This window comes from Phyllopteryx taeniolatus, chromosome 12, assembly GCF_024500385.1.
Source record: "Phyllopteryx taeniolatus isolate TA_2022b chromosome 12, UOR_Ptae_1.2, whole genome shotgun sequence".
In the NCBI taxonomy this organism is placed as follows: domain Eukaryota; kingdom Metazoa; phylum Chordata; class Actinopteri; order Syngnathiformes; family Syngnathidae; genus Phyllopteryx; species Phyllopteryx taeniolatus.
Genome location: NC_084513.1, coordinates 13,584,152 through 13,598,515, shown reverse-complemented (window position 1 = coordinate 13,598,515; position 14,364 = coordinate 13,584,152). Strand labels below are relative to the sequence as shown.

Genomic DNA, 14,364 nt, shown 5'->3' with positions numbered 1-14,364 from the left:
AAGCAGCTCGTTTGCTCCTCAGAAAACATATATTGGTAGATTATTCTTCAAAATTGAGTAAATGGGACTTAAAAACAAATGAGTTCATAAATACAGATGGTGAATGAGGACCAATTTTGTTGCATTGTTCCTTATTATTGCATCCAAAACCAATGAAAGCCTTTCGTATTTTCCTCCCATTTGGTGCACTATTTGCATTACACACGCCAGCTGTTACATTAAGCCTCAGACCATCAGGTAGCTTCCAACACCTATAAGATCCCGTTTAATGCTTTAAAATGTTCCCCAAACGTCAACGGAAGACGAGAGCTTAATGAGATTTATGCCGCCATTACGCTTTTAAAGTAGTTTCTGCTCTGTTTGTCTCAAATCATTGCCTCTGTTCAAATGTTACCTTCATATATTACATGGCATTAATTCAACTATAGCTCATTAAGACAGAGCGAAATGGTTAAATTAGCTTATCAAGTCATAATCATGATGAATGTGCTTTTAATTCTGATACAAGCTGGGCAAATTGCAATTTTGTGCGTTTTGATGGTTCTCAAATAACATTTAATATAACGGGTCATCCCCTCAATCAATTACTGGAGGCTGTGAGCGTGTTGAATACAGGATTTTTTTTCATGCATATGCATTGAAACGTGTTCTCAATTATCTTTGGGAATTGCTTTTATTGGGTTAACGATTAATTCTTCCAGAGGTTCTTTGCTCTGCATATGTAAATAGTGGTGCAACAAATTAATATTCCTCCGACGAGTTTTATGCTTTTGATTTTGTTTGTTTTTATGTATTATCTCGGTGTATGTTTGGGGATTTGCAAAAACTTGCATGAACAGGGAATCTCTTATGGTACTGCCGTAGCCTTTTTAACATGAAAGAGTAACATAGTCTCTCATCACATGTAATAGATGTGGCATATTGTCAATGAACACGGACGGACAGACTGTGTATACAATACAGTCAAATAAAGAATAATGGATACTTCAAACACCAAATTTATCACATTGTCAGACACTATGTTGCACAAAATAAACTACTGCATTAAATCTAAATGTTAAAAGGCATGTAAATACCTTAATCTGATTGTTTGACTGTTTAAAAGTTGGATTTAAGCACGGTGCCTATATAGTAGTCTTTCATAATTTCCTCCACTAATTACAGTAAATATTTGTATCAAAGCACATTAGGCCATACATATAAAACAATCCAATGAAAACCAATAAATATGGCGGTAACTGAGTGTCTTTTTGCACAGTGAAAGTGGGTGTTCTTATGCAACCGCGCAACTTGTTCAAACCAGTGGTGGGCCGGGCATTTGGTACCTTGCCCTTCAACGGGGACTTACCTGACTTATTCCACCTCTTAATACCTCCACTGTTATGTTGCGATTATATAAACCATCATTACAATACAAAAATATTAACAGCACGCAAATGTGCCAGGCACACCACCTGGGGCAGTTCGGAATCAATATTTATCTAATAACATGTCACAAACATTAAAAAATGTAAATCAAATAAATACATCATCCTCACGAGAGATGTTGATTATTAATTGTATTAAGGTGTGCAGATTTTTACAGAAGTGTTTTACTATCTTAATTTGACTTAATCTGACCAACCAATCAGAGAATGCAAAAATGCTGATGTCATTGAAGGCCACTGCTCTGCCTCAAAGCCGTAGAAAACAAAGTCTGGACAGTGACATGCCATGGCAACCGGTTTTTACCGTTTATTTTAGTCTTCAAACCAACGTAAGAGCCGATGACAGAAACAAAAAAAAAAGCTGAACATTGAGCTAAAACATCACCGTAGCAACTTTACATCTCAATGAATTGGGATGAAATTCACATAAACGTAGTCTTACAGTATCACAAACACTAACCTTTTGCCGCTTCAATGGGTAGGGAAAGGAATCAACGTTTTATAGCATTTATCTGTAGTGTTAGCCACAGGCTGAATAATGTATGTTGCTGTGTTTTAACTTTCCCTGAAGTGTCTCTGTAAACCCCCACACGACACAAAACCGAGCGAGGAGGTGATTTATTGGGTGATGCTAGTGGGCTAACTGCATGCTGTAGTGGTAGAAATGGTTCAAGTTATCATCATTAAGTAACTCGCAATTGCATCAAATAGCCACTGATGGAATGACGGCACTTAGTACTTATATAGTGGGGGAGGGCCGACTCTTGTGCGTACTTGGGCTTGGTTTCAAAATCCAGACAACTGAAATGGTTAAAAAGTCTTGAATTCCATATCTCAAGAATTCAGTACCAAATTGTTCTGTCTTTGCAGATGTATTCAGCACTTATTTAATGTATTTAGAAACAAATATGTGAAATCACTTTACAGGGTCTTTAATCACGCCTACATTACGGTAAATAGAGGAACCACCGTACGACCTGTCTGTCCGCGACCCACCAGTTGGGAACCGGTCCCAGGGAGAGACTTCGTGGCCTCACAAAAAGAATGCCCATGTTGCAATAGAGGACACACCCCCCCTTAGCTTGACACCATCTAAGCAAGGAGAGCTGCAGACACTCCTTACAAGTCACAGGCACGTCAAACCAGTCGGCTCCGCTCAAGGTACGTCCTTTCAATCGCTCAATTAGGCTGCTGCAAATTCACGTGCATGCTAAAGTGTCCGGTTAAAGGGCTTTTAATGACGTAACGTTCAGAACGCAACACGTTGTGTTAGCGTCGACTCGCTTGCTACCCCAAAGTTAGCTCGTGCGGCTAACGCTTGTTGGGGGGGGGGAAGTCGACTTAAGTTGTTTTAAACGCGTTGCTAATGTCTCATTTGAGGTTTAACATTACGGTACCAGTGATGTGACTTAATGTCGTTTTTAAATACTTCGCGAGGTCCACTTCTTTGGAATTGCTAGCGGTAGTTAGCAAGCAACTCGCCGGCGGCTACTGTAGAAGTTAATCTGTCATTTTTTGTTTTAAAGTTTATATACTTATGTTTTTCTATACACGGTGTATCTTTAGTACGGGAGTGTTTGCAGGCGTTATTGAGTACGAAGCTGTTCAGTTCAAGTGACAGGCCTGCTTTCAGTGTTCCTCATGTCTTGTGGCTTGACAACTTGTGAAACATTGACGCTTTGTGTCCACAGGTGGAAAACGGCGAACAGTTAAAACATTCAGATTCACCAACATGGGGGCTGTCGTCTCTCGGTGGAGGGTGTGTGTTTATTTTAAACAGAATGCTTTGGTTATACACTCATTGGCCTCACCAGTAGGTACATTTGTACAATCTAATGACACGAGCTATATCAACAATTGTGCCTTTACAAAGGCAGTTATCCTCAACTTGGATACATTTAATGAAAAGTTCATTAACTACATAACTGGGGCCAAATATTAGGGGGGGGACCCATGATGTGACTCACAAGCCAGTGCACAAACTACAACTTAACATAAGATCTCGAACACCTGAGCTTTATTATGTTTGCAAACTTTGCATAATGATGTTGACTGTGCAGGTCTAGTTTTTTTACTTAGAAACAGGCTTGTGTAAATAATGTAGAAATAGGGACATGAAACAAAGTTCTCCTTACTCCTTTAATGGCTTTGTAATTAATTCCTTTTTTTCCCCCTTGCAGGCCAAACCTTCCACTGTGGAGATGTTGGAGGGAATAGATAAGGTATGCGTCAAACAAGAACACTTTGCTTTTTAATTGTTTGGTCTGCGTTACTTTTATTCCACACGCTGATAGATTAAATACTTGAAGATTCAGTGTATCGTCTAATTGGCTCAGTGGGACCCATGCGCTATGAGGCAGGCCATCAGGTGTGACAATTTTTATGACAATTGCAAAGCTTAAGGTGCTGTCAAAACACAGCTCAAACCAGTAATAGACATGTAGTCAAACTGAATCGTTGTGTACCTAAAATACTTCATTTGATGAGTGACGGGGGCTTTAGTGCTCCACTACAGTTAAGCTTGCCGGCTATTTTCAGCCCTCTCACTTTGGAGCACTTGACACCGCTAAGGTCATGTAGCAGCAAAACATCCCCTTAAAAAAACATCCTATTTCCTACTGTGAAAGATTATTTAGGTTTCTTAGTTTGTTCATTGAAGCACAACAACGAGATGGGAAGACGTACTGCACTGTTTCTGGAGTGACACACGTTATAGTGTGACTGTAGTGGAGCCTGGGGCACATTTATCTCATTGGCTATTTTTGGATTGGGTAACCAATACTTTAAAGGGCTGCATGAAGGAATACTGTATACATCTATAAAAGATTGGAGTGGTTCTAGTAGATGTCATATAACACAATGTCTAATTAAATAGTTTGTTTAGCTTTAGCTATAAACCTAATGCGTTTGATATGCCCATTCCTACTCAAAAAAGGCAATTAAAGAGCAAGTGAGAATTAATCCGACCTTGGTAAACTTTCATGGTTTCATGAAAAAACGTTTTTATAGAGCTGCAGTGATAATCGAATAACTTGAATAATTCAATAACTACACAAAAAAGGTTGAAGTAAAATCTGTTCCTCGAAGCTTCGCAGGGATCACTTATCCATACAGACTAATGTTACTGCAGTCGCACGCACTGGTCTGAGCAGAAATACTCTTAAATTGGAGCGATGGTGGCGAGCCAGAAGGAAGCAGTCCGTAAAAGACATTAAATGTCCAAAGTTTGGGATCATTTAACACTTAACGAGGAAGACAAAGTGCAATGTGTAACACAACAGAATGCCTATGATTGCCAATACAAGGTAATGTGTCGACAAAAAAAATTTAAGGCACCCTACCATCGCTAGTTAGAACGTATTGTAATGCCAAAGTGGTCAAGGATAGACACAGCCGCTGGTGCGCTGTCAATCGCTTTGTAATAAACACATTTATACACGAGCTGCCGATGGCCATAACTGACGCTGAGTTACTCAACATGCAGACTGTTTAACGGGGTAAGCCACTTAACAGCTAGCCAACCCTGACACCCACGTCACTCACCAGACCAAGTCCAGCCATTTAAGCCATACACACTCAAAGTCACAGATTGTACAGTAGAACGTGAGGATGGTGACCCCATGTGGACAGAAATAATACCTGCACCTCACATGCACGTTTAATAATGCAATATATATATATACACACACACTTTTTTTTTTTTTTTTTACTCAATCGATGGGATCATCATCATCATTAGAATAGACGATTCTAAAAATATTCGATTGCTGAAGCCCTAAATTTTGACTGAATGTCAGCATTGTTTTCTTTCAGGACATTCAGCTTTATGAGGAACACGGCGAAAAATACCAAAGGCAGCTGAAGATTTGGCTTGGCCGGCTGCTTTTGCACTCTGCTCTTCTCTACTTGATCACCTGCATAGTGGTGTATTGCTGGTACCTGCCCGAACAGCTCATGGGGCGCTTCATTCTTGCTCTTCCCTTTGTCATATTTCCTTTATTGTAAGTATAGTACACACAATCAGCTTTACATGAAACATCACCATTATGAAACTTTTTTCTATTTATTCTTTCTCTCTTTAGAGTGTGGTTGCTTCGAAAACTCCTGATAGTAATATTTTCTCGAAGAACCGAAAAGAATAGTATGAGCCTTTTTATTGATTACTCAATACATTTCTAATTCAAATTTGACTGAAATTGATTTATATTTTTTTCCTATCAGATGAAAAACTGGAGAATCTTAAAGTGCAAAAGAAGAAAATTGTAAGTTAACTATGATAAATTAATACACTGCACTTTGTTGATCAATTTTAAAAACATGTTTGGTTCCTTGAAGAACATGTTAGGTTCCGTGAAGACTAAATTGTCCACAGGCAAGAATGTGTTTGTGAACGATGGTATATGTGCCCACCAATTGGCAGGTGACCAATTCAGAATGTATCCAGCCTCTCTTTAGCTTTAAGGTGTTCAAGAGAGGAGGTTCCATTTACTAGTTATTGTGGTATTTCTAAGAATAAAAAGACGGAAAGATGGCCTCCTTGGTGCTGTACTGTACTGTGATAATACGCACATACTGTAATCACAGAAATGTTCTTTCGGCCTTGTAGACTACATGAGCATTTAAAATTACAGTGGTCTTAAGGGACTTGAACAACTTCTCATGTCGGAACCTTTCATTGTTGCTCTTATTGATTTTATCAGTACTTTGTGTTTGTTAATCAAGGTTCTGGGCAGATGGCATTTGATTCGTGTGAGGACTTTACCCAGTAAATTGCTCCGCTAATGTCACTGTAATTAATAGCACGTAGTGCCGCAACCAAATAAATCTGAGAAATGACTTGTCATCCTCTGTCGGGTCTAATAACTTTCAATAATTACGGCTGATGGATTTTCACCATCTCCATTATCGAAGTTGTGAATGTAATTATTCTTCATATTACATGTAAACATGTAGAAATATTTGGTATTTACTGTAAATGAATATATGCACTTTCTGTCATTTCTTATCTCACTGTAGCTGTTTTTTAAAGCTGTTTATTATAGCTACATAATTAGATATTAGATGATCATTAAATAAGTACACAGTGTTTTTCACTATGCAACTCTTGTTTCAGCTTGAAGAAGTAATGGAAACGGAAACATATAAAAATGCAAAAATGATTCTGGAAAGATTTGATCCTGATTCCAAGAGGAGAATGGTGAGCATTGTATTTTGTTTTTGTTTTGAGGAAATCCTATGACAGGTGTTTGTATTGGTGATTTGATTTAGTCCGTCAGTCAAACTTATTCAACCTCCATAGCGATTGATGTTTGCCAAAGTAACACATTTTAAATGTTTAACACAACCAATTGTAGACATTTTTTAAATGTGTACATTTTGCAAATGTTATACAATGGTGTTTTTTTTCTATGCAACTACCTGAGGTGGGTAAAATATTGCAAACCCCTCTCACTATGATTTTTCTACTACTGCAAACTAGGGCTGGGAAGGTATGCGGTAAAACCCAAAACCATCCTCTGTATGGTCCAATATGCCTTTATAGACCAGTTTTGGACTCGCGCTACAAACTCTAGGAGCGTTAACTATAACAACACATGGCTTTTATGTGGTTGCTGGTTTCTTCCAAATTATCAAAGACAAGCCAGGCAGCGTCCTGCCCGCTATCCCTAATCAAGTGGCCATACCTTGCGGATACAAAAGGCTCACTACTAGAAGTCACCATGAAAGGAGGAAAAAAAAATTGATGTAGTTTGCTTTGAAGCAAAGGTTCATTCCTGTAGTATGATTCTTTTTTTTTTTTTTTTTTTTTTTTTTTTTTTAATGCACTAATGCAAGGGTCAGAGCTTTTTCATTTTTATTTCTACATTTTATAAGATATACTTTTTGCGCCAAGTATGCACAAAACCTTCCACTGCATTTTAGTGACTGTGAGTACAACTGTAAATATTTTTTTAAGCATTAAAGATAATTTTCTTTGTCAAATAAAAAAAAAAAAAGCATGTTTGAACTAGCAGCGTCTCCTCTCTCACAGCCAGAATCTCACTTACTTGAACCTCACACAATGAGCTGGCAAATGTCAGACTGCCTCATTCTTTCAGTTTTAACCTGTACAAGCCATAATTTTCCTAACAGTCAACTTGAACTTACAGTATACGGAACCAAACGAAAATCTGTGACGACAAAACTGTGGCTTTTGGAACTGTTCCACCTCTTCCTCGGCAAACACACTGAGCATTGTTATCCTTGTTAGTGTAGGCGTTTTGTCAGATCTGTTACATTGAATCTCATTAGATTGTGCAGTTGTACCTAACATTGTGTCCCAACTAACAGTTGAATTATTATTTTTTTAAACGAAGGAGTTGGAATCGACGCCCCTCGGACCCCAGATGACGCCTAAACCAGGGCAAGGTAGTAATGAGTAATAACAGCTCAGTTTTCCGTACTGAGTGTTCCTCCTTTACGGCACCTTACGAGGAGTTTCTCCTTTTTGTTAGAGATTCGCCAGCGCAATGTCAATCCGCAAACCCCGGTGGTAGTGACTCCTGGGAGCGGCGTAGCTGCCCGCCCTCCTCTTTCCGGTGGGCCCACCTATCCTGGACGATCTTCCCACTCCGCTCCAGGAGGACCCCCAGAGAGGGGCCTGTCGGCCGTGGCTGCTCAGCAGAGCTTGATGAGGAAGCTCGTGACCCCTGGAACACCTGCTCCAGGATTTGGTGAGTTACCGGCACACAGGGGGGCCACATCATAATGTGGCCGATTAAGCTGTGATTTACTCTTCCCTGGTTCTCTCCCTCCAGTTGCTCAGGCTCTATTCAGTACTCTGCTTTCAATCTCAACAATGTGCATTAGAGATGCAACTGTAGAAATTGCTTAAAATTACTCACTGAATGGTTAAACCTTTCTCACAAGTGCATGCATTTGGAAGTATTCAAGTGTTTTTTGAGTGTAGAAAGTGCTGTGTCATTGGTTGGCTGCTTTTTTAAAGATTAAAAAAAAAAAGCAGTAAAACTTTACATTGAACAGTTGTCCTGTGTGGACGACATCTGTGTATCCATATAGAGGCACTAGACTATTCAATATAAATTATTTCTGGACTATGAACACTCAATAGAAGATGCAAATGGGTGCAAACAGCAAAGGAAATGTGCTCCTAGAGGAAGCCACAAGCCGTAATTGCCATGTGGAATGCCAACTGTGAGCAATGCACCAAGCAGGATTACATTAACTATGATTAATTAGCCAGAGCGCCGTTTGTTCTCTGGGCAGTGGTGGTGGAATCTCAGTAAATGTCTTCTTGGCAAAATTGCCTTTGGCATTGGCAGCATCTCACAAATGGTTTACACGACTTGATATCACCTGCTTCTGCTGAAAATTGAAAGTGAAAAGCAATTTGATACACAGAGTCGCCGCAGAGTTTCCATATGTCGATGAATTAATAACCAGCAGGTCACTGAGATGGTGCCAAGTCTCACAGAAATGACCAGTCATCTTCCTATGATTGCTCTTGATGTTAGATTATATTAATTACTACTCTCCGACACCGCGGGGGATCTGGACGTGCTTTGCAAGGGAGATGTGAGTCATTAACCTCAAGGATTTTTGTGAAATGTATCTCAGTTCTTCAAATTGTTCTTGTTTCCCAAGTTGTCTGCCCATGGTATTTTATATTCACCACAGCATAAATATTTTTTTCAAAGGGATGCACCCCCCAGGCCCACCCCTGGCCAGACCAGTTCTTCCAAGGCACAGAGGGGCTATGGACAGACTCATTGAGTACCTTGTTGGAGATGGTCCACAGAACAGGTAAATACTATGTGCATTACAATATTTATTCTAACTAGCCACATAATTACAGTAAATAGTATGAGCTGACGCCTATCCCAGGTAACTGATTTTTATTTTTTTCTTGTATTCACAGAAAAATGTATTTTTTTGTGTGATTCTGTATCTTACTAGCCTCTCTGAAATTATATACTGTAAATAAAATGTACTTACCGTTTACTTACTGTGCAAGAGGGTACATCATGGACTGCTTGCCAGCCAATCCCAGGGCACATAGACAAACAACCATTCATAGTCGCACCTATGGACAATGTAGTCTTCACTGAACCTAACATGCATGTTTTTGGAATGTGGGAGGAAGCCGGAGTACCCATAAAAAACTCACACAAACACAGGGATAACATGCAAACTCCGCACAGGAGGGCTGGAACCAAGGTCAATCTCCTGCTCCACCACATTCCTGTATTGGAAAGAGATCTTTTGATCTGAGATGCCATTGAAAAGAAGTTAAACCCAACTAAAACAGCTCCAAAGTTTTAGTGTTATCTTGCTTGAAACTGCCATCTGAACATGGTACACTGTGGTCGGTAAATTAAGGGTATGGTCAACAATATTTGTTGTCAGTGATAACTTTTATTTTTTGTTTTACCATTTTTGTTAAAACAATCATATTCAGATTTGGCTATTAAAAAAAGTAGTGAAAGTGAATTTGAATTAGCCTTCTCTAAACTTTTAAATACACATTTCCAACTGTTTTATGTTACAAGGAATCTCACGCACTTGTTCACAAAGAGGTGGACCTCGCCCTATCTTTGCTTGTGAATGACTGAGCAATTCAGGGAAGTTCCTTTTATACCCAATCATGGCACCCACCTGTTCCCAATTAGCCTGTTCACCCATGGGATGTTCCAAACAGGTGTTTGATGAGCATTCCTCAACTTTCTCAGTCTTTTTTGCCACCTGTCCCAGCTTTTTTGGAACGTGTTGCAGCCATAGAATTCGAAGTTAATGATTATTTGCTAAAAACAAACATTAAATATCTTGTCTTTGTAGTGTATTCAATTAAATATAGGTTGCACATGAATTTCAAATGATTGTATTCTGTTTTTATTTATGTTTAACACAATGTCAAAACTTCATTGGAATCAGGGTTGTTTTACTGTTGCAACCTGCTGATTAGACACTAAAGCTCAGCCTGGCATAATGGTGAGATACTGATCAATATTTAGGGGTCAACTTGGGCTCATACTGAAATGTGAACAGCATGATGAAGAGGAATGTTTACAGCTAACTGAAATTGGAAATGTTTTGGTCCATTTGTGGATAAAATAATTGTTTTGAATTTTGCTATTCAGCTCTTTGGTAAAGAACAGCAAATTGTGCAAAAGTACTGAAACATGGATCAGTTGGACTTGCATTTAAAAGTTAACAGAAGGTCAAATTAAGTACACCTATAAACGTTACAATACATTTTAGGTCCATCTTGAAATTTCACCTGAAAGCTGAATATCCCTAACTTTTTGTCAGTAGTGTAATTTTGCCCAATTGGTTGTTTGCGATGTACAAATAGATGTGTAGATGGTGTTAATAGCAAGTGTTTATTTGATGTGGATTGTCCCTTCAGTGATTTTTCTTTCCTTCCTCAGATTCGCTCTCATATGCCAGCAGTGTGTGTCCCACAATGGCATGGCATTAAAAGAGGAATTTGAATATGTCGGTAAGACTTGGAGAAGCACTCAGCTCTTAGTCAGTCTCCCTCAAATGCTGTGCCTCCATTTGCCCTCTAGCACTTGGCAGCACAGTATATCATGTGGCTTTTAAACGCCCCCACCACCGCCAACCCCTGTGAGCAAATTCACACCAAGATTGAATATGCAAACCAATGCTGTGCATCAATCTTGTGTGTTTATGCTTCTCAGGGCTTTTTTTCTTTTTACATTTTTTTTTTTTTAAACAAAACGAAATTGGCTCATATTCATGTATATGTCTGTTTGTGAGATGACATTCACGTGTTGTTTTATTTGTTTCAGCCTTTCGATGTGCATATTGTTATTTCCTGAACCCTGCCAGAAAGACCAGACCTCAAGCACCCAGACTCCCCGAGGTCACTGGTGAGCTCAAGATGTCTTCTGAGGCCCCCTCCTCAACATCCAGTGCTGACGAAGATCCCTCGCAGGCTGTTAATGGTGACAGCAGATGCCTATATACTACTTGGACAAAAGCCTTGGGACATAACTCTTAATCAATTGGGGGTTGGTTGCCAAGACATTTTGGTCAATCCAACATTTCTACCTGTGGGAAAGGTTAGTGGAAGGCCCTTATCTGCTCTAGTATAAACGTCCCCTCGTACAGTGTTCCCCAACCTTCTTTTCACTTCCTGGTGTCATGGCCAGATGTCTGAACACTTTTGTCCAAGTAGTGCTCAAGGGTCAGATCACAAAATACTGTACAGTGGGTCCTCAGTTTGTGGCGGAGTTCTTTTCCTACTGTGGCGACTTAATCTGAATTTGTATATTATTTGGAACCTATGCTAATGCAGTTGTACAGTAGTTCCTCATAATTACATCATATATTCATAATAAACAATTCTAGGCCATAAACAAAACAAATGAAAAGCAGCATGTACAACGGTACCTGTGCGTGCCTTCTTGTCGCGTGGGGCCGTATTTTGTTGGGACACCATTTGCAACCTCGAGATTTCGTGTTTCGGGACCGTTGTAAACTTAGGACACCCTGTATTAAAATTGCCAGGTCGTATCTGTGCTGAAATATACATACAATAGTTTTGTATAAATACTAACACATTTCTTGCAAATGTTTTGTTACCAGAGGACACGCAGGGTGCAGCACCCCCAACTCCCCCAGAGTCCAGTCCTGAATCTGACCATCAAAGCACTCTCGAGTCACAAGACGAGCCCTCTGAGAAATCTGATAGAGAGCAAGATTTGTCTGCCATGGATGTGGACGAAAGTAGGCCTGTTCCACATCATCTGGAACTTTGATGAAAGAGGTTTAAGAGTATTGCCGATTTTCGGAGTAGCGCAGAAACCACCAAGTCTTACTGTGGTTTTCAATGTTTGCAGCCCTTTGCTTTGGCAAGCGTTTTTATGGTAGTGATGAATTGTTTGGTACAAGACACTGGTAGGATCCTCCTCCTCACCAACCTGTTTTCGTAACAGCCTTGTCTGATACGCTGGAGTTTGCATCAGGCATGTTTACCTCGGTATTTGACATATCTTAATAGGAAACTGTTAATGAAACATTATATTGATGTTACTGATACAATTTTTATTTATAAGCTCCATTGACTGCTGTGCCTTAACTAGTTGTTGACTGGGGTACCGTGTAGCAAAGTGGTGCAACCAGCATGTTTACACAAAACGGTACATAAAGAATGCACTTACAATGTTTTTTTGTTTTGTCTTTCCCCCCCCCCCCCCCCCCCACACACACACACACACACACACACACACACACAAACAGGTAAGAGAGATTAACGTTGGTACTGTGCCCCTGCTGGAAGTGCCTTTTCCATTTTAAATGGCTTCCTCTTGAGTGTTTTTGATGCAACCCTATTTACATTTAGACAATTCCTTTGTGTTTTCAGTCAAGTGAATGAATGTCTGTTTGCTGTGAATGTGTCAGTTTTTCAAGTGAAAATAATATTAAAATACACTTTTGAGAACATTTACGTGTTTATATTAGTCCTACAAATGCATTTTCACAGGCTGTGTTCAGAATCACTATCCACTGCAGTGGAAGCTTGACTAAAGGGTGTCCCGATATGCAAATTTTGCGAGGTACGAAAAGTTCCTCGGATGATTTTTTTTTTTTTCCTCTGTCTGGGTTGTGACCAAAAATTTGAGAAATGAGTGATGGATGGTGGCAGTGTATTCAAAATCACTCCAAAACAAGCAGCAGATGGTGAACAATTCTTAAAAATCCTGCATTTTGGCTCTTTAGACATAGAGTGACTGTCTACCATGGTGTTAGTATAAAAGTGTACATTTCATGGACAAAAAAAACAAACTTGGTTTTGTAATGTTCACAAAAGGCCACTAACAGCTACTTCTGTTTGGCCTAGTTTTATATCTGCTTTGTCCATATTTGGCTAAGACCACCCCCTTTCCTCTGATTGGTTGCCTCTATGTGGAAGACCCACTTGTGTCGACAGCGCTGGCTCGGGAGGTAGGCGGAGGTCTTCGCTCGTGACGTAGATAAGCTCGACGAATTCGAATGACTTGATTTCCGGCCTCTCAGCAGAAAAACATCTAGAACTCAGGAATGTGTAGATGATTTTAATTCATATTTCACGTTTACTGAGGCACCGCACAGACAATATTACATCCCAAAAACGAGCAAAAGTTCATTTGGCAAAATATGTCCCCTTTTGAAAAGATTGTGCTTGCTTCAAGCTGTTAATTGGCACTCCAGTTGGCGTTTACTGTCAAATTAAACAAGGAATTATGTTGTGTATTAAAACCAATCATAACTTTGCCTTATACAAGTCTGTTAGCTTAATGCTAATACACAATACAAAATGCTATAGTCGGGCTAATGAAACTAGCACCAATGTTGTGCTATAAACCTGTAAGGAAAAGATATTTGAACACTAATGGTGCAGCAACACACAGCTATAGATAGACATAATACAGGCATATAGTTATCCTGATTTTTTTTTTTCTCTAGCCTTTGTGTCCTATGTATGAATTATACTAACTCCTGGTAGCCAAGGTCTGCACACCAGAAGAAGACACGCAATGAATCATGTTGCACAAATTGTTTAAATATTTACAGTCTATTTTATTATTATATTTTTATAAATTATTATTTTTTTAAAAACACAGGTTACAAAACAGTTGGCCGCTGGAACAGATTAATGGCATTTCCATTCATTTCAATGGGGAAAGATGAGATGCGAGTGTTTTCTGTTAGCCTGGACATGGACTGAATTAAGCGCGTAAGTGGAGGCGCCACCAATAGTTCACCATTTTGTAGTGCAGTTACAATGTTTACTGAGTCTAGGTTATCCCCAGTTTAGTGCTCTCAATGTGTCTCACGTTGCATCTCGTTAAGTAGTGAACAACTGATGGTCACTAGAAAATCAATATATCCCATGCATGATGGGTTGCACTGTGGCATGAAAAGTTTTCAC

At 39.5% G+C, this 14,364-nt stretch overlaps 1 protein-coding gene across 2 annotated transcripts; it reads left to right on the top strand.

The window, feature by feature from the left end:
* The first annotated feature begins 2,422 nt into the window (after positions 1 to 2,422).
* lnpa (limb and neural patterns a) lies at positions 2,423 to 12,896 on the top strand. Of its 2 annotated transcripts, none has more exons than XR_009791180.1 (13): positions 2,423 to 2,588; positions 3,119 to 3,186; positions 3,608 to 3,649; positions 5,241 to 5,428; positions 5,510 to 5,568; positions 5,649 to 5,689; positions 6,541 to 6,624; positions 7,784 to 7,835; positions 7,922 to 8,140; positions 9,125 to 9,230; positions 10,856 to 10,926; positions 11,240 to 11,512; positions 12,039 to 12,170. XR_009791180.1 is itself a non-coding variant. In XM_061792898.1 (13 exons), the coding sequence occupies exons 2-13, from the start codon at positions 3,160 to 3,162 to the stop codon at positions 12,209 to 12,211; spliced, it is 1,218 nt and encodes a 405-aa protein (XP_061648882.1). In that variant the 5' UTR covers positions 2,429 to 2,588; positions 3,119 to 3,159; the 3' UTR covers positions 12,212 to 12,896. The 2 variants fall into 2 exon arrangements, 1 of the variants encoding a protein (XP_061648882.1); XM_061792898.1 differs by having other exon boundaries at positions 2,429 to 2,588; positions 11,240 to 11,395; positions 12,039 to 12,896.
* The last annotated feature ends 1,468 nt before the right edge of the window (positions 12,897 to 14,364 follow it).